At 47.3% G+C, this 26378-nt stretch overlaps 2 protein-coding genes across 3 annotated transcripts in view; one reads left to right on the top strand and one right to left on the bottom strand.

The window, feature by feature from the left end:
- Positions 1-8902: 8902 nt before the first annotated feature.
- GALNT16 (polypeptide N-acetylgalactosaminyltransferase 16) overlaps positions 8903-26378 on the top strand; it is a 144847-nt gene continuing 127371 nt past the window's right edge. The window contains exon 1 of one of the 2 annotated variants that reach the window (XM_079990187.1): positions 8903-9303. In XM_079990187.1, coding sequence (XP_079846313.1) covers positions 9103-9303 — 201 coding nt within the window. In that variant the 5' untranslated portion in view covers positions 8903-9102. The remainder of the gene's footprint in view (positions 9304-26378) is intronic. The other variant, XM_079990186.1, reaches the window with a different exon arrangement.
- On the bottom strand, positions 23381-25369 carry LOC307213635 (uncharacterized protein). Its single transcript, XM_079971704.1, has 2 exons — positions 24658-25369; positions 23381-23756 (listed from the first exon to the last, which is right to left on the bottom strand). The coding sequence occupies exons 1-2, from the start codon at positions 25303-25305 to the stop codon at positions 23718-23720; spliced, it is 687 nt and encodes a 228-aa protein (XP_079827830.1). The 5' UTR covers positions 25306-25369; the 3' UTR covers positions 23381-23717.

Raw genomic sequence — 26378 nt, 5'->3', positions numbered from 1 at the left:
TCTGCGATGGATTCACCGATTGTCCTTGGGACTAGTCTCAGCGTTAAGGGTTTCCCATTTCAAAGCTGGGTAAATGTTTCCTACATATTGTGCTCCTTAGAGAGGCTGGCTTCCTGATTGCAACTAGAGAGTCTCCTCTTCAGCAGGGGGGAGGAAAAGCTCATTAGTAACTGATAGCATGTGCTGCTGACTATTTGTAGCAAGGCTTCTGGATCTTACAAAAGGTGCAGAAATGCTCACTGCCAAGGATAAATGCCATATGTTAAAGTCAGCTATTGCTGTTGCTGGACAGCTTCCAAATGTGTTTTAGGAAAAAAAGGCCCTTTGGTAAACCCTATTTTAAAAGCTATCAAGTAGCTGTTAATTTATCCATTCTCTTGTGCCTTTTGAGTAGGCATCCATGCTTTGTGCAAAACACCAGCATAAGGATTAGGACCTGAAATCATCATTAAATTATTACATCATAATTAAATCATTCACAGAGTTGGTACAGGAAGCATGCAAGACTAGCCCTACATGCTCAGAAATCAAGCTCACTTGCATTTAACAAGGTACTCAGGCTTATATGGAGCAAGGCTGAGCTAGTAGAAGAGGGGTGTGTATACGCACACACACCTTTGATTATACCAAGAATAGGTCCATAATGGGCTGATTTGAGACTTAGATTTGAGTACCAAATCTGCTTACTCCTCACATCCATTCTGCCCTCTTACCTTTTCTGAGTGTTCCCAAGTTTTTCTCAATTGCTGTTACCCCTAACTGTGCCATTGCCACCTCCACCCCTGACTTGGGCTGTGTTTTGCTCCTTCAGAAGTTGCTTATGTTCAGTCTAGTAAGCAATTCCAAAGGAACAGTGGAGAGCAGATGTTCATCTCAGTGGCCTTTCCAGAGGTGATGTGAAATTGAAGCCACCACCATCCCATTGAGTGTCTGTGCATTCAGTGCAATGTTAAAGGTAAAGGTAAAGGTACCCCTGCCCGTACGGGCCAGTCGTGTCCGACTCTAGGGTTGTGTGCCCATCTCACTTAAGAGGCTGGGGGCCAGTGCTGTCCGGAGACACTTCCGGGTCACGTGGCTAGCGTGACGAAGCTGCTCTGGCGAGCCTGCACCAGCGCAGCACACGGAAACACCGTTTACCTTCCCGCTATAAAGCAGTACCTATTTATCTACGTGCACTTAAGAGTGCTTTCGAACTGCTAGGTGGGCAGGAGCTGGGACCGAACGACGGGAGCTCACCCCGCCGCGGGGATTCGAACCGCCGACCATACGATCGGCAAGTCCTAGGTGCTGAGGTTTTACGCACAGCGCCACCCGCGTCCCTTAGTGCAATGTTACTGGCACGATAAAGACACCACCAGGAAGATGTCCCTTGAATTTCAGTTCTCCTCCTGGTTGTTGGAAGGCTAGTTTAAGTTGATTTCGTTTCTGGCTGATCTAAATTAAGGACAGGTACAAGGATTTTATTGTTTTGCCGATGGAAACACTGGGGCGCTTTTACAAATATATATAAGGGGCTGTAGAGTCTGAACGATTGCCATGAATCAGAGTGAGTTAATCCTCAAGATGTATGCTGTAAAGAAGGGGTTACGGTACTTCATGCACTGTGAAAACAGCACCTAAAATACTATCAAATTGATTGTGGCATTAGCTTTCATGGGACAGAGTCTGCTTTATCAGATGCATGAAGTGTGCACTGGCGGAGGAACAGGAGTGTGGAGAGAGTGGACTGCCCCCCGGCACCACTATTCCAGTAGGGTGCCATCGCGGGGGTCCCCCTGGACATGGGCCACACCCCCCCAGGCAGCGCGTCATGGCCCCAGAATGTGTGCCATGCCCCTGCGGGCACCGTACCACACCCCCAGGATGCACGCCATGCTCCTCTGCTCTCCGCCCCCGGTAGCGGAGCATGCAGCTTCTCCACTGGAAGTGTGATCCCAAATTGAGTGTCCTGTGTTTAAATTAATTAGAAGCAAAAGCCTCACAACATTTTGCTCTCTCTGTGTGTGTCATCAACACCATATTTGTATGCAGTTTCCTATACTTGAACTGCTTCTGGTGGGAAAATTCTGGACTATATGAAATGGCCTTTGGCCTGAAACTGAACTGCAGGCACAGTGTTATAGTACAATTAATAATCTGAAGCCAGCTCTCATAGACAAGCCGGTCTGTTCCTTGTGCTGGGCTCCTTAAGAATCTCCCACATCTGTTCATGATCACATGAGCAATGGTTGTGGTCCCAGCTGTGGAGAAACTGAAAAACCTCTAGTCTGGATCCCAGCTGTGGAGAAACGTAAAACCCTACAGCCTGCAGGATGGTATGATAAACAGAATGACAATATTCTCTGAACTCTGGGTTACTGGAATCAGGCCCCATCTGTGCCAGATATTTAAAGCAGTATCATACCACTTTAAAAAGTCATGGCTTCCCTCCAACGAATCCTAAGAAGTGTAATTTGTTAAGGGTGTTGAGAGTTGTTATGAAGCCCCTGGTCTCCTTACAGAGCTATAATTTGCAGAGTGATTTAACCATTGATTCCTTTTCCTGGCAAACTCTGTAAATTGTAGCTCTGCGAGGGGAATATGGGCCTCCAAAGATCTCTCAACACCATTAACAAACTACAGTTTCCAGGATTCTTTGGGAGAACCCATGACTGTTTAAACTGTTATGATGCTGCTTTAAATGTATAGTGTAGATGCATCTATGATGACTGGGATAATATCTTGCACATAGGAGCTGCTCATTGAGAATGTGGTTCTACATTACAAAGGTTGCAAGTCCAACAAATGGGTAACTGCATTATTTGGCTCCTATAGAGGTTCTAGAGTTCGGATGGGGTGAGTGGGCAATGCCCCATTATGTTCAAACCCTCCTGCCCATGAAGAGTTACTGGAATAACAAAACATTTCCCCTTACAGTGGTACCTTGGGTTACATATGCTTCAGGTTACAGACGCTTCAGGTTACAGACTCCACTAACCCGGAAATAGTACCTCAGGTTAAGAACTTTGCTTCAGGATGAGAACAGAAATCGTGCAGCAGCGGGAGGCCCCATTAGCTAATAAGAACATTTTAAGGTTAAGAACGGACCTCCAGAACGAATTAAGTTCTTAACCCAAGGCACCACTGTATAGTTAAGCTTGAAATCAAGTTTGGTACCAGAATTTACCTTTTTTTAAAAAAAAAAAAAAACCACAACCAACTTGCAAGTGGTGATATTGGAGATTTTTACCAGTTGATACTGATGGAAGCGAACATCTGGAATAGATTACTGGTGAAGGTGACAGAAGAGTCCGAATGAATCTAAAAGATGGCTCTTCTTGCTACTGAGGAAGAGATATATGAAGTGCTGGGGAAAAGTGGGGATGTTTGATAATAATAACCTAAAAATGGTCATATCTCTCATGTGATGCTGCCATACATCCAGATTTTCCTGGACATTACTGGGATTTCAAAAGCAGAAGTGATCTTTGGCAAGCAAACTGAAAAATCACAATTACTGGTGTTTTCATGGGGGAAAAAAAAGCTCAACAATTTTGGGGTCTTCCTACTCATGTTACAAATCTTTCTGCCAGGTGGAATGAATCATTCTGAGATATCATACTGACCCATATTAAGTATGACCAAATGTTTAATGTTTCAGTGTTTTAATGATATCACTGCCACTGTTTTCTAGTGTGGAGGAGGCAGCACCTCAAGAAGATAGCCTAGACAGACATTCATTATCATTTGCTTTGTGTATACCACTATAACCTCCCTAATATTGTTAAGTTGGACAGTTGGAACTTTTCTGTCTGCCTCTTCCCTGGGCTTAATGGATAAGCAGATATGCTTGGCATACTATATAGCTTAGGACAAACTTTCAAGCAGTGCATCCATTTTATTTTATTTTATTTTATTTGCATTTCCCTTATTTATATTTCAAAAGTAAACCTGCCTTTTCTGAAATGGGCACTTGATCTAAAATTGACCGTCTCCTGCCAGGAGAGCAAAACAGTAACTGTAAAAGGCATTTCAGGCTAAAACATGGGGAGGGAACTACAGGTCCAGAGCCCAGAGAAGCCCCCGACCCAGGCTTCCCTATCTGGCCCTCAGGACTTTACAAGTGCTCTTCCCTGGCTGGAGTGTGTGCTGGAACTGTGATCATGCCTCTTGCTTGCCTGGAGGGAGGATGGAGAGGTACGAGTGTACAAGTGTGTAGAAACATTTGCCTTTTACATGGCTGGTATGTGGACAACGGCATGAGGTAAGAGTCACAGCTGTTGCCCAGCCCACTTTTGCCTCTGACCACATCCACCACCATGATGAGGCCTCTGGGAGGTTGCTCATATGTGAATGTGGCCCTTGGAATGGAGAAGTTTCTCCACCCACCCCCTTGGGCTACAAGGTGTCATTTGGTGTTATGAAACTGTAGTCAGATTCAACAGCCATTACTCGTTTGGAGTTGTGTCTGTCCCGCTCTCTGTCTTGGCTTACCAAAATTCTCTTCAGCTCACTCCACAGACAGAAGCTCGCTCATTACAGATCAGATAGGGAAGTTTTTAATATTTGATGTTTTATTGTGCTTTTACATCTGTTGGAAGCTACCCAAAGTGACTACGGCAACCCAGTCAGATGGGCGGGATACAAATAATAAGAATAAGAATAATGTGAGATTCAGCTCCTGTGCTTTGACTGTACTCTGGTCTTGCTCATCATGGGTATTGCACATCCTCAGTTGGGATTGCTAAACTTCACTCGGATTTCCGAAATATCCACCTGAGAAGCTTGGAGCTACCCTAGATCAGGTGTAGTCATTCTTAGTGGCTTGGAGCTGCAGGGCCACAGAAGCTTCTCTGTTGCCACTTCCTGGAGTTCCCACTTGCAATGCACCCCAGTTTCTACTACAAACGCGCTCCTGCCGCCTGCTGGTCGGAGTTCCTTACTGCGCTGTTCTCTAATTCTGCACCCCATGGGCTGCATCTCCTACCTGACATAGGCCCCTAACTGCAGATTAAAAATCACATCAATAACCACTCCAGTGTGCCTTTGGGATGAAGTTGTTGTTGTTTAGTCGTTTAGTTGTGCCCGACTCTTCATGAAAATGGACCAGAGCACACCAGGCACTTCACAGTTACCATATTCCAAAGCTGTTGTCCACCATGAGAAACAGAAACTCCCCCCCTCACTGCCCTCATGCTGCTAGCACAGCAAGGCCTCAGGGAATACGGGACCATTACATTACACGCAGAATATCTGCATTCTTCAAGTTTTAGGGTTTAAAAATAAATATTCAACTGCAGCCATATGGCCTCCCTAGAAATAATAACTGTGAGCACAATTCCCTGGGAAAGTTTTCTGTGTGAGTCCTGTTGAATTGAAACAGCCAGGCTCTTGTACTTCTCCCAATTGTTTTGATTATGCCATGCTGAGGAGAAAGTTCTACTGCAGGGCTAAGGGAACTGTGACCCTCCAACTCCCTTCAGCCCCAATCAGTGTGGCCATAGGACCAGCGGCGTAGCGTGGGTTGTCAGCACCCGGGCAAGGCAAGTAATTTGCGCCCCCTAACCCAGGGCAAGGCAAGTAATTTGCACCCCCTAACCCGGGGCAAGGCAAGTAATTTGCGCCCCCTAACCTGGGGCAAGGCAAGTAATTTGCGCCCCTAACCCCTAACCTGCCGCCGCTGCCAGCTTCTTCTTACTGCTGCCTGGGCTGGGGTATTTACGGTAAGGTAGCCATGGCGGCGGCAGCAGGTCCGTGTCAGGTGATCTGAGGCGAGCTGGCGCTGCCGCCCAAACGACGCCACTTGCCCGGAGGAGGAGGGCAGAGAGGTGAGAAAAATGCAACATGGCCCAGCAGCTGCAGCAGCGGCGGCGGCGGGGCTGTGAGGAGGGGCTGCCTGGCACGCCCTCCGCGGCCCTGATGCGCGGTGACCGCAGCGAGCGCTGAGAGCCGCTGCCTGCCGGACACCTTCAGCCCGGACGCGTGCACAGCTCGTCGGTTCCATGAGACATGGGGCTCTGCTACAGCCTGCGCCCAAGGCTCTTTGGCGACTCCGGAGGCGGCGAGCGCCCCCCCCAGATGTTGCGCCCAGTGCGGCCGGCCCCCCTGCACCCCCACGCTATGCCACTGCATAGGACAGGGATGATGGGAGCTGGTCTCTAACAACAACTGGTGTTCCACACCCGTTTTAGTGGATTCTGACCCATATATTTAAAAAATATTCTACTTTGTAGCCCGGAGAAGCTATCAAAAGATTATCATAATAAAGCCATACTCTCATCTAGTATAGGACCAAAAAGTACAGAGTGTCCATATGGAACCAGGAATAACCAGGAAGCATTTCATTTCTCCATCCTTAGCTCCCCCCCCCTTGTTGTTGTTGCTAGGAGGCAGCAGCTCCCACCAAAGTCTTTTGGGCAAAGGAATTGGGCTGAGCATCTAGAACTTGCACAGCTCAACTCAATCGCATTTGACTAGGATGTTCAGACTGACTCTGTGTTTCCTAGTAGGCGTAACAGAAGTTTTATGAATACAAGGATCCACCAGAACTCCCGTCTTCCTACCACTCTGCATCTAATGTCATCCTCCTGGGGTGTTTGTTTGCGTAGTCAATTCTAGCTGAGACAGGAGTCTGAATCATTCCTACTGAATCATCAATACCACAATTGCTCACAAAAGTTAGCAGGGGCCATTCTGTCTGCAACACGGTCATGTTCTGTTCCCTTTCAAAGCACATTTTTATACCTGTCTGATGCTTTTTCATTCTAGCAGGATGGCTAGATTTTCCATGGTCATAACGTACATAATTTCAAGGGACATCAAGATTTCACTTTCATCCTCTTTGCAGAAATCCAGGGCTGGAATTCTAAATGCATTTATCAATGACAAACCATTAATTTAAAACCAGGCTGCAAGCAACCCCCCCCCCCAATAGTGTTGTTTTACCCAGATGCTCTTGTTACCTTGGTGGGAACAGCAGTTCTGGTATTTTATTTTTTTAGATGTTGGGGTTGCAAGGGCACATCTAAAGTGTGACGGCAAGGCTTTCTGCATGATTCATCTTCCAAGAGGCAAAATCCCTCTCCACAATCTCTCATGTTTTCAAATCTCCTGTGGCCAGAGAAGAGAAGCTAGGATGATAAGGGGTCTGAGAACCAAGATTAAGGGGGCATGATGGCAGCCTTCAAACATCTGAAAGGACTGGCATGCAAGAAGATGGAATAGGCTTGTGTAAAGAAGCTGAAGGAACATTCTTTCACCTCTGGTGGACTTGCCCTAGAGTGAAGGTTTTCTGGGAAATGATTTATAATGAACTGAAAAAGGTATTTAAGTATACCTTCCTTAAGAAACCAGAGGCCTTTCTCTTGGGCATTGTTGGTCAGAGTGTGCAAAAGAAGGATCGAACCTTTTTTATGTACGCTACAACAGCAGCAAGGATACTCATCGCTAAAAGCTGGAAAACTCAAGAATTACCCACACTGGAAGAATGGCAGATGCAACTGATAGACTATATGGAACTGGCGGAGATGACTGGCAGAATCCGAGACCTGGGAGAAGAACTGGTGGAGGACGACTGGAAGAAATTTAAGGACTATCTACAAAAATATTGTAAATTGTATGAATGTTAAGAAAGATGTAAGATTAGCAAAAACACGGCTCCAACAAACTAGTTATAAAGAATATAAATTTAAATTTAATTGGTAGATGAAAAGATAAATTTTGGATAAGTAATATTTTATGATTAAGCTTCAATAAGAGTATGTTAAATCCCAAAATTTGAGACATTAAATATTGGAAAATTATATTATATGAATTAAATTAAGTTAATAATTTGCTGGTAAAATCTATGTTTAGAAAGCAGGAACAAGAGATGTGAGGAAGTCCAAAGTTGAGAATGAAATGTGGATAATGGAAAATATTTTGTTATTATGTATGTTTTTTATTGGTTATACAAAAATTTAATAAATATTATTATAAAAAAAGAAGAAGAAGATGGAATAGGCTTATCAATGCTTTTTTCTGGGGGCATGGTACACATACCCCTAAACATTTTGTGACTCTAAGTTTGGCCTCATTGAGGGGCAGAATTTTTAAAGGAAAAAAGCACTGAGGCTTAATATCTGTTGTTCCAGGCATTGGGTGGATTGCAGGGAAGCAGATATCCAGATATCAGTGAAATGTTAGGAGGCACTTTATACATATTTGTTTTGCAGTGGAACAGACTAACTTGGGAGGTGGTGGGCTGCCCTTCACTAGAGCTATTTAAGCACAGGGTGGTCAGACATCTGCCAGGGGTGCTGGACTTGAATCCTGCATTGTAGAGGGTTGGACTGAATGACCCCCTGGGACCCTTCCAGATTCTATGATTTTAAATATTTGGGTTTGCTGGGCAAGATCTGTCTTGCAGCCCCTGGCATGCTGGGAAGTGCAACATGACCAGCAGCACCAGATTTAAAACCAACTGCATGCAAATAGTGTCAAATTTGTGTTCACAAACGAGGAGCAGCGCTACTCAGGCTTATACTGTAGTATGCTTTTTCCCTTTGGCGACGAACGAATGAATCGCTTCCTTCTGCTCTATGGGCACGGTAAGCAAAGCCCACTGCGCTCTTTGCACCCTCCCCTCCCCCGCGGGGCCTTGAAACTATCACAAAGCTCCCCCAAAATACAACGCACAAAGGAAAATATGCCCCATTCTCCTTTAAAATGCCAAAGGCAGGTGCTAAAAAAATAAATAAACGGGAGGACATAAATGCTGGGTCCTGTCCCTCTGAGCCAGTCGGAAATGCAAAGCTAGATTGTCCCCTGTAGGATGGGCTGTTAAGGGATGATAATATATAAAAAAAATGTAGCTGCTGAAAAGGGCATTAGGACCCTGAAGAGCTCTCGCTCGCTCCCTCGCTCTCTTCGCTCTGCAGGACTGAGCAGTGAGACAAGAGCTAAAACAAACAGCTGTGACTGTACGAGCCAGCCAAATAAGAGGGAAAGAGAGAGAGAGAGAATATCCTACCACCACTCCCCCCAATCAGTCTCTTCTCCACCCCACCCCCCGCACCTCTCCTACATCTGATCCCCACCCCACCCCCAGATCCCTCTTCCTCAGTTTACTCCGGGTCTCTCAGCATGAGGAGGATCCGGGCTAATGCCATCGCCATCCTGACCGTAGCCTGGATCCTGGGCACTTTCTATTACTTGTGGCAGGACAACAAGCCTCATTCAGCAGCATCCAGCCGTTCGCCGAGCAGCGGCGGCGGCGGCAGGAATGGGCAGAGATCCACGGGCAAAGTCGAGATCCACAAAGAAGAGAGGACTCTCCCCCTCATCGTAAGTGTGTGTGGCACGGGGATCTTCCAGAGGGGGGTGACCTTTGGTTTCATCCTCATCCTCGCAGCAGCGGCAGCAGCAGCAGCAGCAAACCCTCCGCTCCGACGAGCGCGGCGCAATCGCGTTGGCGCAGCTCGCTTTCGGGCGGCTGCTGCTGCTGCTCGACTGCGCAGGGAGCGCGAGGGATGCTCGGCGGCGCCGGAGCATTAATCTCGCTTGCGGAGAGATTGGCAGCGGCTGCTTGAATGGATGGGGGGGGGGGGGGAGATGGAGGAGCGGGAAACGAAAGCGGAGGAAGAGTTGCCTTTGCATGGCGGGCTTTTGTATTTATTCTCGCATTCTTGCTTGGGTAACCATGGCAGCATTTACAATCGGGGAAGAGCTACGGAGTGGCGGGAGGAGAGCAGAAAGCTCCCTCCGGAAAGTGCGGGGAGCCTTGGCCGCCGAGTTGCCCCCGGGGTCAGCTCCTCTGGCTAAGAACAACGGGATTTCTTTTCTGGCTAAAGAGCGGTGGGGGGGGGGGAGAGGAAGCGGGAGGGAGCAGCAAGCCCCGGGGAAGAGGTGGCTTTGCAATCCGGATCCGGCCATTGCGAAAGATGCACGTCTTTTGTGCGCCGCCTTTGAGGCGCCTCGCGGAAAGCGAGGGAGAAATGCAGTCATAAATATTGAGGAGGGCGCCTGTTGCAAATGGGGCTGGAGTAAGTGGCTCACCAAAAGAAGGCGCCTGTGCGGATTCTAGGGTCTTTGACCTGTTAAGGACTGGCGAGGAGGGATGGTGATGTTCTTGCGTTCGGTGTGAGCGGCCTGGAGGGGCTGATGGAAGTCTTGCTCCTGCTTCTCTGGCAGATGAAAGAGGCATCTGTGTGTCTGCAGGCAGGAGAGGCTGTCATGTCAAAATTGGCAATACTTCGATTTGGCTGGCTTCCCCAGCTGTGAAACGTTGGGTCCTTAAGGGCCAGTTGGGATGTTCCTTTGCAAGCTGCGATTCCAGATGTGGGAGTCGCCTGGGGCTCTGCATCGCTGCTAGCAATGTGGGAGCCAAAGGAGAGAGGGATCCTGTGCCCTGCTAGACCGGGGTGCATGAAAGTCCGCCTGATGCAAGGTGAGGTCCTCATGCTGGTGCTTTTGGCGTTGATAGTAGTGGGGAACCAGCATGAACAAGGGTCTGACATCAGGCATATTCACTAGTAACATTCATGTCAAAAGTGGCCATCAAATGGGCTGGGTTCATACCAAGAGGAAAAAAAGAGGGGCTATCCAGTTGATTTGGATTTCTTCTTTCTCACTTCTACTGAGATGTGTGAGATGGGGCTTACAGTTTTCACCAGCCATGAGCTCCAGAGTGTCCCAAGATTTACAGATCTCCTTGTGCGTGCGATGAATGAGTCACACAGCTCCTTTTTTCCCTCTACTCCTCAGTAGCAGAGAGGACCCTGTAACTCAGCAGTGTGCTTTGCATGCAGACGGTTCCATGTTAAATTCTTAGCCTCTCCAGTTAAAGTAAAAAAGAGGTGGCAGGGCTGGTAAAGTCACCTGCCTGGTGCTCTGGAGAGAGGCTGCCATCCAGGACAGACAGCACAGGATATAAATGTAATCACAACATTTATATCTCTACTTCTCTTCGGAGCTCAAGGTAGCATACATCGTTCCATCCCCTCTGCTTTCCCCTTGAGTCACAACAACCCTGTGAAGTTGAGGAGGCTGAGAGAGAGAAAGAGTGGGGGGGGGGACTGACTTGTCAAGGTCATCTAGTGAGCTTCATGGCTAAGTCCAACACTCTAACCGCCACATCACAAATAGGAAACTGCTTCATTTGTAATGTGTGAAGATACCCTCAGAGAAAACCCACTAACAGTTCCTACATGTTTAAGCTGAGCATACAGGACTAGCTGCCATAATGGCAAAAAGATATGAATGTGCAAACTAAGTCAAACTTCACTTGTTCAGATCACAAGAATCCCTGCTTGCTCAATGGTCAAAACTATGATGAGGCATTCTTGGTTGCCTCAGTAGGAGGCTTAAAGGACGGCAGTCTTTTGCATATTCTTTCTGTGCAAAATTTATGCATACATTCAAACTAGCTGGCAGCCTCTGGATTCTGTCTGCTGTACAGAGTACTGTATCAACAGTCTCCTTTGCAAAGAGCTGCCCTTTGCTCTTAGTGACCCTCCCATCACGCTTTTGTGATGAGAGGAGGGTCCTGCTCTCCCTCGTGTGAAGGAAAATCATAGAAGCCTTTCATCTCTGCTAGATGAAGACTTCCCTCTGCCAGAGAAAGCTGCCTCTTGTTCAGGCTGGAAGATATCCTAAGATAAAAGAAATACATTTTAATAAAACTAACAGAACATTTTTGGGATGACCTGGCTTAAAAGCACTTTAGAAATTGCAGTACATCATTTAATCTGTGTATCAAATTATTTCCTGGATGAAGAGATGAATGTGAAATAAAAGAAATGAAAACACATTGTGGGCCTTAAAAGTGAAAGCCTAGGAGTCTTGGGTCTTAGTCTTGGCAGGGGCAAGGATGGGGCTGCCTTCCTTGCTGAGTCTCAGCTGTAGAATGGGTCTAATAAACTCTGGGGGCATAGTTTTTAATGTTCCAAACACTTGGGTTCCATAGTACATTATATGCTATGATGATTTCCCTCTATTGCTATCATCATATATCCAGGAACGTGGTACTATCGTGGTCTAAGGATTTAGCACATGCACTTCCATGGAACACAAATGTGGCATTTCTTAACCCTTTGGTATATTCTTGAGGAACACCCACCAACCTTGGGAAACAGTTGCGCCTCCATTTATTCTTGTGTTCAGAACCAGGCAGCAAAGCAATATATACTGCATGACACAGGAATGGTTTGTATTTCATGTGGATGGCTGTAATATTTCTCTGAAGATTTTGGATGGAAGGTGGTGCAAAGGGTTATGTTTTTATTACTACCATGGACTGCACAGAAGCATGCAAAAGGTTCAGTTGCAAGCGGGTGTTCCTTTAAGTTTATGCAAAATAGAATAGCGTTGGCAGAATAATATTGCAAATGTAGTAAGATGTAGTAGTAGGATTATTATTATTGCTGGATGTAAGCAGGGTTTACTCTTCACACCTATTGAAACAGAGACATTTCTACCTTTTCCCTCACTCCCTTAAGTATCTGAGTTGATGGTATGCCTGCTCCTCATACTTGCTTCATTTGGGGGGGCGGGGACCGAAATAGGGATGATTTTGAAGTATGTAGCAACATATTCTCTGCTATGCAATCTTGGTGATATATTCTTTCTGAACTTGACCAGTGATCACTTTATTTAATGAAGCAGGGTGGGGAGATACAGACTCTTTTTCAGGTGGCTGTCCCCCCCCCCCCCCCAGTGCATACATGGCATAGTTTCCACAACACTGTCTACTACCGCTATAAGCACCAAGCCAATAAAAAAGCCATATTCCTGCTGCCATGACCTCAAGCAGTTGTGCTTTTATTGATTTGGCAATGTAGTGAGTTGGTAATGGGACTGTACTGGGATGTAATGTGAATAACAAGCAGCTCCATTGGTCACCAGATTGCTTGATGTGGAAGGGAAAGTGGATAGGCTGGAGAGCAAATCTCGAAGCCGGAAGGCAAGTGAGCAGAACAGAACAGATGGGGAAGGAATGGCACCTTTGTCTTCTGTTTTTCTGGAATGGGCAGTAGAGCTATCTTCATGTTTTGAGAACTCAGCACATCAAGTACTTGTTCTGTTCACATTTCCGTATTGGTGTGAATCTCAGACTCTCTTATCCCAGTCTCAGGCCCCATCTGCACTATACATTTAAAGCAGTATCGTTCCACTTAAAAGGCCACGTCTTGCTCCAAAGAATCCTGAAAACTGTAGTCTGTTAAGGGTTTGGTGAGTTGCCAGGAGCCTCCCCCCTTCCCTTTGCAGAGCTGCAGTTTCAGAGTGGTTTTGGTGGGGAAATGTTGACATTCAATACCCAGTACCCTGTGGGTTCAACCACGACGGCCAATAAGATCCAGACTCCAATTGTCAGTCCACCCCTAATCTATTTGCTGGTTGAGATTATGCCACACTGGTCTTGCAATGCCTAAATAAATGCCTGAATCCAGTTTGTGTCTGGATTCTCTTGGCCTTATAGGCTAAACCTGCAGGGTGTTGGGTGTTGAACCCCAATATCTCTCCAGACAGGTTAACAGTCAATCCCTCTACTTAGTGAACACCAGAAATTATAGCTCTGTGAGGGGACTAGGGGTCTTCTAACAACTTTCAGCACCCATAGCAAACTACAGTTCCCAATATTTTTGTGGGGGAGTCATTGCTATTCAGATTGGTGTTACAGTGCAACTGGGCCTTTAGACAGGGTGGCTAATTTCTAATTCAAAAAGACTGACCCTCTGGAGGAGGCCAGGGGTCTGATCATGGACAAGCAGAGGCAAGGCAAAAACTGGCCGAACATATGTTCTGGTGGAACATAGGAAGCTGCCTTATAATGAATGGATGAGACCACTGGTCCATCAATTGTGAGCACTGAGGGCAGTGATTTTCCAGGGTTTCAGGCAGGAACTTTTCCAGACCCTGTGTGGGATTGAATCTTGGACCTTCTGCCTAAGCTCTAACATGGAGGTGTGATGGGTCAGGGAGCAGAGGAAGGATAGAGCCTGTCCCTTCTGAGTGAACTCAAACCCACCACTGCCCTTTTCACACTGCCCCCTCCAGTGTTCAGAGCATCACATAGAAAGGACCCCAGTAACAGACTAGAAAGAAAAGCTGCTATTCCTGACTTTTTCCTAGCTCTGAGCAGGGTCCCTTTGCTCTTCTGCCCACTCTGATTCCTGAATGTTAAATGTGATGAAAGCTTTATGAGCTATTAACTGCCCACCTGAGTACTTTCTCTCTTTGAATAGGAGGTGGATGGGAAAGAGTCTGGGGTCGCCTCCAGGCTGTCAGTGTTTTGTGCAAGAAATTAAATCAGTTCAATCAAGTGTGTTTCTGTTCAATCAAGTGTGTTTCCAGCCCTACATGGAAATGTCCTGGTTGAACCTAGATTCTTCCGTGTCTATATCATATGCTCTGCTACTGAGCTGGGCCACACAGTGCAAGGGGGCTAAGTGCTGTTGCTTTTTTAATGAGCTGGGGGATAATAACCTGTGTGGACTTACTTGCAAAGTGGCAATGCAGCTAAAACGGATTCTTCCACTTTCTGTCTCTCATTACATACATTCACATGAGACACATTCCAGTCTAAAAGGCATCCCCAGCATCAGTTGTGAAAATTCCCCTTCTAGCAAGAGGGATGAAAAGCAACAATGGAAGCCAGGAAACAATCTTACGGCATGCATGCATGAATTCCTTCCCTCTTAAAAATAAACACTCCACCAAGAGTCTTCTCAAGTTGGAAGTGGTGAGTCAGGCCCAGGAAGGTAGTCTGCCATGGCAATATGTGTGTATGTAGGAGCAGATGTATTTATCTATACTCACATGCAGATGAATTACACAGTTTCTAGGATGGTGCTGTTCAGTATATAGGCTGAAGATTGTGAGTTTTACCCCGTCTAAAAGCTTCCTGCACACAGCACTTACAGACCAGAGGAAAGATAACAATAGAACCCACCCTATATGGACTAGAATATTTATATACGTATATATTTAAAAGTAGCTGTAGGCTTGTTCAGCATGTTCAGCATGGTTCTGAGTGTATGTGGGAAACCCTACAATCATAGCAAAATAAGGTTAAAAAAAAAAAAAAGCTAGAGAAGGTATCAGCCAGTCAGAAAAGTCACTCCAGGGGAAAGCAGCAAAGGGCTGGTTGATGAAAAGGGAAATTTTGCAGCAGGGCTGGCTAACCTTCAGCCCTCTAGATTTGCCTTCTACCTCCCATCAGCTACAGCCAGCTTGGCCAGTGCTCAGGGATAATAGGAGTTGCAGTCCAGCAGGCCATCTGGAGGGCCAGTGGATGATGATGGTTGAAATTTGTATACCATCCTTCATCTGTAGATCTCTGGGTGGTGTGGACATCTCAAGCAGTGAAGCCACAGGCTTTCCCCCTGCTCAGTCCCCCATGTTCAATGCATGCCTGGAAGTTTTGGGAGCAGGATAAGGCATGGTGGTGCATGGTGTCAGTGGAAGGTTCAGCCTCGCAGCTCTGCTTCCCATTAATTGTGTGGAGCGCCATCACACAAGTAATGTGTGGGTGGGACTCCTGTACCAGCTGGATCTAGTTTGGTGTATGTAGTGATTCAGCAATATCAAGTGGATGAAAAGCTTTCTTAAAAAAAAAAAAAAATCACCCCAGACTTAATACTTCTTTTAATTTAGTATTGGCCAAAACAGCAATAAAGGAGTTGTTGCACTTTCAGATCTGGACTGCAGTTTTAAAAACTCAGCAAATCTCTTTCTCCAGATTCCACGAAAGTGGCTTGAAATAATAGTTTATGAAAGAAGAACTAGACTTCAGAGATCTGCCTTCTTTTTCCCTTTGAGTCTTGAAAGTGCTCTGTCGTCAAGCTTTCGTGGTTTTTCCCCCTGAGATCATTAAGACGCAACATTTGCTAGGGCTGCCATATGGCCGGATTTTCCCAGACATTACTGGGATTTCAAAGGCAGAATTGGCATTCCGAAAGGTGGCACTTTGGGGTTTGTCGAGAAAAGCTCAACAATTTGCGGGTCTTCCTGGTTCCTGCTTTTTGAAATACGGCAGCCCTACATTTGCACGCATTGAAAAAGTGGAAACTGGCAATAGAAATTGTTCAAGTGGCCTCGTATAAGGAGGAGAGAGGGAGGCAAACCTGCAGGGCCTGTGAAAAAGTGCAGGGATGTTTAATCTGAAAAACAACAGCTATAACAACAAAGCTGAACTGGATCAGTTGTTCACGTTTTCTTTCCATTTTTCTGGAAAAAAAGAGAGGATGAGAACCAGATCTCAACAATGCCATTAACAATTTTGAAATACAGGGTGCAGATCTAATTAGCATACTTTGCAAGCGAGTGTTGTGGTTAGAGCTGGGCTGTGAGCGTTGTATGGAAGTTGAGTTTCTTGGCTCCGTGGAAGGGCAGGATGCCATGGGATAAACAACTGAACAGTAAATAAATGTGAATTTTAAAGTCTGTATATGTGAAATTCAAGTAGAACACATATCTTGTCTGTTTCAAACCCCTTCAAAGCTACTGTGGCTTTGGTCATCCCCTTCTCCCCCCCTTCCTGGAAACTGGAGGATAAAATCAAATCAGCTGTGAGGTATTAATGCTGAGGAGCCAAGGCAAGGCAACCAATATGTTCTGCCCTATCTTTCCAGGAAAGCGGTACAACATGAGCTAAGCTAACTCAAGCATTGGGGCGGCAGCAGCTATTTAGAAGTGAGATATATCTGTGTGTTTCTCTTCAGGTATGACAGAAAAGAATATATGTATATTTCAGCTAAAAGCTGGTGAGAAAGCAAATTCTTGAAAGCCTTTGCACTGTAGGAAAAGAAGAAACAGTTCTTTATATCTAAGATGCTTCCAGGCGGCTGTTGACTGTGTGATGTGTGCTCTTCATCCAACTATTTTTATTTTTATTTTGCAGCTTCCACACAACAACATCAAATTGCTAGCCTGCAGTTTCTCCCCATTTAATCTGGATTTACCCTTTCCAGGAAAAATTGAATAAGGTGGTTTTTTTTGGGGGGGGAGAACCCTGTTGCCAATATCTCATTTATGATACCTTAATGACTCATACAATATAAGGCCTCCTGTCTGGCAGTACTCTAAGATATGAAGAATTGGAGCTCAAGAGTGCCAGGAGGGTCCACACTCCGGTTTACCTTTGCAATCCCAGATGTGTGTGAGCTGACTGTGGTCCCCCAATGACAAGAGCATGGTTTTCTGCATGTGCTTAACAGCTTTCTTCAGGCTGAGTCATAGAACCGGATATAGGTTTTGAGCCCTACCTTTGATAACCTCTGGTTTAAATTAAGCCCCAGAAGCCTTTCATAAAGCAAGAGTTGACCCTCTTCCTCAAGATTTTATAATATTTTTATTATTGTTTTGGCACATCACTATTATTTTTATTATACATGTAAGATGCCTTGGGTTTATGAGGAAAGTGTATTAAAATAAATGCATATAAAATATGAGGTGAGATTCTGGACCTTTTCTAGAGTCTGGTAAGTGCTTCATAATCCATCCTTGGAATGTGGCCTGGTCAGTCGTTTTGTTTTGTCCCCTTATTGATCTAGGGTGTTTGTATCCCACCTTCCAGCATCTCATTTCCAAGGCAGGTTACAGCAGATAACAACAATAAATGAAATCTATAAAAACACTGAAAACAATTAAAAACAATAGCTATAACATCAGACAGACAGCAGCACCAGAAGCTGCATTTATTTATTATATTTATTGCTTGCCCCTTAATGAAAGTTGTCTGGGAGGAGCACCATAAAATCACAAAACTCTAATAAAACGCCAAAGTAAATAACAGCACACTATAAAACAGAGCAGCAGATAAGCCAACAGGGATTAAAACAGATTTAGTTGTAATCATAACAATCAAAATGAGGTGAGCAACAAAAGAGCCTCTTCACAAGGTTGAATCATATAGTGACACCATAATGAATGTTAAAATGTTCAACTTTAAGCCAATTTGCTAACGGGGTTCCTTCAGACATCCTTTTTATTTCATGTTCATAATAACTTGTGATTTGTTCTCTTGATGCGTTCAGGGAAGTCACACACATGATTCTACTTTAAATACTGTTTGCACCTGCAGAAGCTTTGGATGAGTCACACTGATTCATTTCCAACTAATGCATATCCTGTAACTTCTTGCTAAAGTCCATTTTTTTCTTGTCCCACTTTTGCTGTGCTATAGCCACTCTGGCCTGGACAGCAATAATGCGATAGCAACTGGGAAGCAGGTCCACCACTAATGCACTATTATTGTGCCGAGAACATGCTGTAGAATACACCAGCAATGAAATGCTGATCTGGAGGGGCCTACAGATTTTTAAAGGCCAGAGAAAAGGCAATAACATATAAGCACCAGGTGAGTCTCTCTGAGGAGGACATTCTATAGCTAAGGATGGGAGGTGCTGTGGAAAAGGCCCTTTTCCTTGTGGTTGCCCTCCTTAACACAGATTGAAAGAACACTTTTAAGACAGAACCCTTAAAAAGATGGCCAGAGACTGATAGAATAATAAAAACAAAAATATACTTCATGTGCCTCACAATCTGAAACCTGAAAAGTAGCTATGATGACACCAGGCACATGTTTCTGAGGAAACTCTTTCTCCAGCTGCCATCTACCTAATCTTTGAAGAGGGACGTCCTTGGGGAAGAGCCTCTGAGGAAGATCTTAAAATATGGGAGTTTTTGTGAGAGTCCTTCAAATACCCTGATGCCAGGCTATTTTAGGACTTCAGAGGTTTGCATCAGCATTTTGAGTTGTGCTTGGAAACATACTGGAAGCCCTTTTAAAGCCTCTGAGAGACCCTGAAGGCTGAATATCCATTTGAAGCCCCTCTTCTCAGGGCACCTTAAGTCAGTGCCATTTTTTTCATAGTTGGACTGTGTTGTCTGTCAGTATTGCTGAGGCAACTTCCAAGTGTATATGCCTACTGGCAAAAAAATGGGGCTGGTGTTGGCATTATACACTCAGTCTCATAAGTCCTGGGCTACAAGGTTGTTAACATAGAACCATAAAAATTGTAGAGTTGCAAGGGACTCTAAGATTCATCTAGTCCACCCCTTGCAATGCAGGAATCTCAACTAAATCATGCATGACAGGTGGCCTTCCAACCTCTGCTAAAACCCCCAAGAAAGGAGAGTCCACCACCTCTTGTGGGAGTCTGTTCCACTGTCCAATAGCTCTTACTGTCAGAAAGGTATTCCTGATGTTTAGTCAAAGATCTACTTTCTTGTAACTTGGATCCATTGGTTCAAATCCCAGACTCTGGAGCAGGAGAAAACAAGCTTGTTCCATCCTCCATGTGACAGCCCTTTAGATATTTGAAGATGGGTATCATCTCCGCCTTTCGAGGCATATTTTGTGTTAACTGAAGTTTCCAAACTGTCTTAAAAAGGCAGACTTACATTTAATGCTTTAATTTAAAGCATTTACATTTAATGCTTTAAACATTTAATTGATGCTTTTGAATTATGGTGCTGGAGGAGACTCTTGAGAGTCCCTTGGACTGCAAGAAGATCAAACCTCTCCATTCTGAAGGAAATCAGCCCTGAGTGCTCACTGGAAGAACAGATCCTGAAGCTGAGGCTCCAATACTTTGGCCACCTCATGAGAAGAGAAGACTCCCTGGAAAAGACCCTGATGTTGGGAAAGATGGAGGGCACAAGGAGAAGGGGACGACAGAGGACAAGATGGTTGGATAGTGTTCGCAAAGCTACCAGCATGAGTTTGACCAAACTGCGGGAGGCAGTGGAAGACAGGAGTGCCTGGCGTGCTCTGGTCCATGGGGTCACGAAGAGTCGGACACAACTAAATGACTAAACAACAACAACAACAACAACATTTAATGCATTGTAGTGACCCAGACCTTGGAGAGACCTCTTCAGAGAGAGAGACTTGGGGCTTCACACAACACCCAACTCCCACTGAAGACGTGGAGAAACCCACACTGGTCCAAAGGCTGAGGAACCTCATTTTAGAGAAGCCTCTCCTCCAGTGACCCCATATTAAGCTCTGTTTGGATCCCTGATTCTCCCCCATGATGCCCAAGGCTCAGGAATCAAAGATGGTGGTGGACCAGACAGGAAGTCCAAAGTTGCAAGTGGAGCAGTCTGTTGGCTGCTACACAGCACTATTGGCAGGGGTCCTCTGAGGAGCAGGGGCCTCCTTGGGAGGAAGGATTGACTCCAGCAAGTGACTTAGCAGAGGACTAGGTAGAGGCACTGGTTTTCTTTTCTTCTATTTTCTATTTTATTGGTTATTTCGTCAATAATATTATGTGCTAATAAATAGTCCACATATTTACACATTTTCTGCTCATGTAATAAACATTGGAATAATGATTATGTTTCCGTGTTCCTGATTTAATTGCTATTGTAATGTACCACAATCGAAACAACCATTTAAATGATATAGACTTGTTGTTTATCATTTCATTACAGCTGTTGTTAATTTTTTACATTGCAAAATATGGGGTTGGCTTAGGGCCGCAATTCATGCTGTTTGCTCCAGGTGCCAAGAGACCTAGTTCTGGCCCTGACTGCTGTTCCTTGATCAGAAATGAAAAGGAGAAAGAGAGCGAGGGATCATGAGGAGCGATGGCGCCTCGCTCCAAATCTCCAGCATGGGGAAGTTAAACATCCTTTTGACTGCATCCCTGGTATAAGCTTGCTAGACTGCAATCTGGCCCGAACCTCTGAGCTTCTAATAGCTGTGTGACAATGAGGTATTTGGCAGCTGTACTTCCCTCCATCATTTTGTAATATTGAGATGGAAACAGCTGCATCGATGGGACTTTCCCCTGTCAGAAGTTCTAAAAGCAATCCAAGATGGAATCTGGCACCGATAAATGAAGGGATTTTGTTGCAGTTTGTCAGCTGGAGTAACATTCATGCTTGTAGTGCAGAGCATTTAGCATAGCACAGATGTGTCATACCCTCCAGCTGCACCTTTGGAAAGGCATAGTATTCATGTCCTCACTATACGTGCCGATTTCTGGTGTGCACCACTGCATCCTTGCCAAGGTAGTGATTTGGCTTACTCTCTGGTTTTCTTGAAAGCTGAATGCTGCAATGCTCTGAGCGTGTATTAAGATTTGGCATTTTAAAGCATTTTAATATTGAAATATACTCAGAGTCGCAAAGTGATTTCATGCTCTTTATTCAGCTCATAGTGGTGAGGAGGAATGAATGAAAGTCCCCTCAAGGTATCTGCTTTATATACATTATTTACACAATGGGCTGAACATGATTGGCTAATTCCGGAATTCTACTGTAAGCCAATCAGGTTGTGGATTCACTTCTATCTGGAGCATGATTGGGTAGTTCCTGCCAACCAATCATACTGCTGCATTGTTCTAGGACCAATCAGACTGCTGCATTCTGAATCCTATTGTTCTAGGACCAATCAGGCTGCTGCCTTTTGGATCCTATTGTTCTAGGGCCAATCAGACTGCTGCAGTTTGGATCCTATTCAACCCAGTACATAACACCCCTCCCCTCTAAGTTCCAGTCCTGCCCGGGAGGTCGCATTCATAGTCCTCAAGGTACGCTGGCGGCCTACGTGTGCGTTGCGGCCTGGGGTGTTCCCTGGTCCGGGGTTCAGGTTCTGGCTCGTGTTCCAAGGATGCTGGCTGTGATGGGGCTGTTTGGTCTGGCGCAACCGGCTCACTCAGTCGTGGTTCTGGTTCCGGTGTCCTTTCGGCCTCGCAGGTCCTCTCTGTATTTACTGATTCTGCCTCTCCTGCTGGCCCCTCGTGCTCTATGGGCCTCACTGCCCCTCTGTTCCCTTGGGACTCCTCTGCCCTTTCCTCCTCCTGGTTTTCTCCTGGGAATCGTCGCCGTATCTGGTCGCAGTGGCGGCGCCAGCATTGCCCCCCATCCGTTAGCACCTCATACGACACGGGGCCAGTGACCCTGGTGACTGTGGCGGGTACCCATGCTGGGCCTGCCCCAAAATTCTTTGCGTACACTGGGTCCTGAGCCTCGAAGGTCCGGGGGTTCTTGCCTTCCCCCACCACTGCCTCATCCTGAGCTCTATCGGGGTGAAGGCGGTCCAATCTGATTGCAAGGCGCCGACCCATTAGTAGTTCAGCGGGGCTCCGGCCAGTCGTTGAGCTGGGGGTGCTGTGCTAGAAGGAATGTGGCAAGGCGGTACTCCCAATCCCCTTGTGTCATACGGCGAAGGGTGTCCTTGGTGGTCCGCACCATGCGTTCTGCTTGGCCATTGGTGGCAGGGTGGAATGGCGCCGAACGGATGTGGCGGATGGCGTTCTGCGTTGTGAAGGTTTGGAATTCTCCTGACGTAAATGCAGTCCCGTTGTCTGAGACGAGAGTGTCAGGGAGCCCGTGGGTTGCAAACAGCCTGCGTAGTACCCGGATGGCTGCGGACGTAGAAGTGGACGGTACCAGTGCGACTTCCAGCCATTTGGTGTAGGAGTCCACCACTATGAAGAATGTTTTCCCCTGAAAGGGGCCAGCGAAGTCCACATGCAGGCGTGACCATGGTGCTCGGGCGGACTCCCAGGACTGGACTGGGGCCCTTGGGGGATCTGGGCGGGATTCTTGGCAGGCCTGGCAGTGTTTGACCCAGGCCTCTATCTCTCCGTCGATCCCCGGCCACCACACATAACTCCTGGCAAGGGCCTTCATTCTTACTACCCCTGGGTGTGTCTCGTGTAGGGCTGTGAGGACCCTTTTGCGGAGGGGCTGGGGAACAACGACCCTGCTTCCCCATAACAGGCACCCCTTGTGGGCTGACAGTTCATGTTTGCGGGTTGTGTAGCCGGCGAATTCTGGCCCGGGGCTGCTGCTGGGCCATCCCCTCCACACCCAGTCCAGGACCCGGGAGATGACCCTATCTTTCTTGGAATGGTGTGCAACTTCTTGTGCCTGAATGGGGCGGTCAGGAAGCAGCTCCAGGCTCATAACCTCTTGTGCAGGTGCTGGGTCGGGGCCTGTTTCCGGTAGTGGTAGCCTGCTGAGGGCGTCCGCATGGCCCATCGCCTTCCCCGGACGGTGAATCAGTGCATACTGGTAGCTGGCAAGGAAAATTGACCACCTGAGGACGCGAGGAGACAGCACTTGGGGGGTCTGCTTTTCAGGGGCAAACAAGCCAAGCAACGGCTTGTGGTCAGTCACCACGGTGAAGGGCCGCCCGTACAAGAAATCATGGAATTTTTTTACTCCCTTCACGATTGCCAGACCCTCCTTGTCGATTTGCGAGTAGTTCCGCTCGGTTGCGTTGAGTGTCTGGGAAAAGTATGCCACTGGTACCTCTCTTCCATCCGGGAGTTGGTGTCCCAGGACAGCGCCAATTCCATAGGGCGAGGCGTCGCATGCTAGCACCACCGGCAGCCTCTCGTCGAAGTGTGCCAAGACCGAGTTTGAGACAAGCAAGTCCTTGACTGCCTGGAATGCGGCCTCCTGGCGCTGGCCCCACACCCAAGGGGCCCGCTTGTCCAGGAGTCTGTGTAGGGGCTCCGCTACCGCCGCCTTGTGGGGAAGGAAGGAATGGTAAAAGTTCAATAGTCCCAAGAAGGCCTGAAGTTCAGTCTTGTTCTTGGGCGCTGGGGCATCACAAATGGCCCGTACCTTGTCCCCAGTCGGGTGGACCCCTTCTGCGTCCACCATAAATCCAAGAAAGTCCACCTGAGGCACTCCTAGTAGACATTTTTCCCGCTTCACCTTGAGACCCGCCGTCTGGAAACGGTGCAGAACGGTGCGGAGGCGGTCCTCAAACTCCTCTGGTGTGGGCCCGGCAATCAACACATCATCGAAGAAGGGGGTGACGCCAGGAATCCCTTTAAGTAGAGAGTCCATTAGATTCTGGAATATGCCTGGTGCCACGCTGATACCAAATTGCAGCCGCTTTACCCTGAATGCTCCTCTGTGCGTCACAATCGTCTGTGCCTCTGCTGTGGCCTCATCTACTGGCAACTGTTGATATGCTTGGGCCAAGTCCAGCTTGCCAAAAATTTTCGACCCAGCCAGGGTGGCAAGAACATGGCTGACCACTGGCACTGGGTATGCATGGGCCGTAAGGGCCTTGTTTATGGTACATTTGTAGTCTGCGCAGATGCGGACCGAACCATTAGGCTTGACGGGTGTGACAATTGGGGTTTCCCAGGGGGCATTAGGCACCGGCTCCAGCACTCCTTGCTCCACAAGCCGGTCCAATTCCTCGTCTATACGGGGTTTCAGGGCAAACGGGACCCGGCGGGCCTTGAGCCTGACCGGTCGTACTGCGGGGTCAAGCTGTAGAGCAATTGGGGGGCCCGTATACTGTCCCAATTTCCCATCAAAAACCCCCGGAAATTCCTTGCATATGGCGTCCACGTCCACTTGTAAGCTAGTGTGGTTCACCCCGGTGACGGCTAGCCCCAGTGGTCCAAACCATGCCAATCCCAGTAAGCTAATGTAGGGGCCCTTGACCACCAGCAATTCCAGTTGCCGCGTCCGCCCTCGGTATTGCACCCTGAAGGTCCCCACCCCCATTGTGGGGACCTTACGTTTCTGGAAGTCCCGGAGGGTGAATGGGGCCGGCCTGAGTTTGGGACCCCCAGTAGGACACAGTTTCCTTAAGGTCCTTGCCGAGATTATGGATAGAGTTGAACCCGTGTCAAGCTCCATGCGGCATGGGGCCCCCTCTATCTGTACGTCAACATAAATTTTCTCTACGTTGGGGTGGGGCAACTGGTATACCTGGAAGTCCGTGAGCTCCGTCGAGTTGCCTTGGTGCGTTGGGCCCCGGGACCTGGGGCTCTTGGATTGGTCATCTGATGCCTGGCGTCGGGTGGGCCGAGCCCGACACACCCGGGCGATGTGTCCCGATTTTCTGCACTGCCTGCACTCTGCGTTGCGGAAACGGCAGGTCCTCCTCTCGTGACTTTCTCCGCAACTTGCGCAGTTCCCTCCTTCTCGTCGAGGCAGCTGTGGTATGTGGGCTGCTTGAGTGCGCTGCTGTACTCGGTGCACCTCCTCCCTGTTGGATCCTGAGTCGTCGGTGAGGTCTTCATGGTGGACCCTCGGTTGGGATGGCTGGCTCGGCCGTGCCTCTTGCGTCGACCTCTCGGCAGCTTCCGTTGCCAGGGCCTCCTCCAGAGCGACCTGGAACGTTAGGTCCTTCTTAGCGTAGAGGCGTCGTTGCAGCTTCTCATCCCTCAGGCCACCGACGAGGCGGTCACGAAGCATGTTCTCCAGCTCTGAGAAGTTGCAGAACCGGGCGGCTTGGCGGAGAGAGGTCACAAACCCAGTTATGGTTTCCCCAGGGGCTTGCCGCTTTGCATAGAAGGCATTTCGACGAGCCACCACTGAGGGCTGTGGCGAAAAGTGCCCCTTCAGCTGTTCCATTATTGTTTTGTATGGAACAGTAGCAACGTCTTCAGGCGCAAGGAGAGCCCGGGCAATTTCAAATGTCTCCTCTCTGCAAACGCTGAAGAATATTGCCCTCTTCTTGGCGTCTTCTTCATCGGTGACCCCTTTGGCTTCTAGGAGGAAGGTGAAACGGGAGGCGTACGCTTCCCAGTCTCCGGATGCTGGGTTGAACGGTGAGAAGCTGCTGTCGGTTGCCATTCTGAGTTCTTTGTGTCCCGGAGCTGAAGCCTGGATACACGGTGCGAGGCAGCGGTGCGGCAGGTGGCGGTGCTGCGGTGCTGTGTGTGGCGGTCAGCTCAGCGGGATCCCACCCTCGTCGCCAGTGAAATATACTCAGAGTCGCAAAGTGATTTCATGCTCTTTATTCAGCTCATAGTGGTGAGGAGGAATGAATGAAAGTCCCCTCAAGGTATCTGCTTTATATACATTATTTACACAATGGGCTGAACATGATTGGCTAATTCCGGAATTCTACTGTAAGCCAATCAGGTTGTGGATTCACTTCTATCTGGAGCATGATTGGGTAGTTCCTGCCAACCAATCATACTGCTGCATTGTTCTAGGACCAATCAGACTGCTGCATTCTGAATCCTATTGTTCTAGGACCAATCAGGCTGCTGCCTTTTGGATCCTATTGTTCTAGGGCCAATCAGACTGCTGCAGTTTGGATCCTATTCAACCCAGTACATAACAAATATAATGGGTGCAAGGCGTAGTGTGTGATCTATCTATGTCCTCTAAATAAGAAAACGTGCTCCCTCGAGTTATGGGAAAATATTTTGAACTGTGCTTTAAAAATAACTTGGCAGGAGCTCATTAACAGATACCATGAAAATGTCTCATTTACCCTTTTATAACCTTTTATTTAATCTATGTAACGCTTAGTTTCTCTTGGCAACTGCAGCATTCTGGTCTGCCTAAATGGGGGCTCACAATGCCTTTTTTCTGGGGGGGACACGGGGATGCATACCCCTAGGCATTTTGTGAATCTTTGTACTTTTGTCCATTTACTGTATTTATTTTTCCCAATTTGAACTATAAAATGGTGA

The sequence above is a fragment of the Podarcis cretensis genome (genome assembly GCF_951804945.1).
Source record: "Podarcis cretensis genome assembly, chromosome: 1".
In the NCBI taxonomy this organism is placed as follows: Eukaryota; Metazoa; Chordata; class Lepidosauria; order Squamata; family Lacertidae; genus Podarcis; species Podarcis cretensis.
The sequence above is the reverse complement of the archived record's forward strand: the minus strand, read 5'-3'. Positions and strand labels throughout refer to the sequence as shown.

Bases quoted from the DNA above. Each gene is read 5' to 3' on its own strand.
- LOC307213635 (XM_079971704.1), bottom strand. From the start codon at position 25,305: ATGGAACAGCTGAAGGGGCACTTTTCGCCACAGCCCTCAGTGGTGGCT. The intron at 23,757-24,657 runs GTATACCAGTTG...CTCTACTTAAAG, and splicing joins CGGAGCTCACGGACTTCCAG to GGATTCCTGGCGTCACCCCC.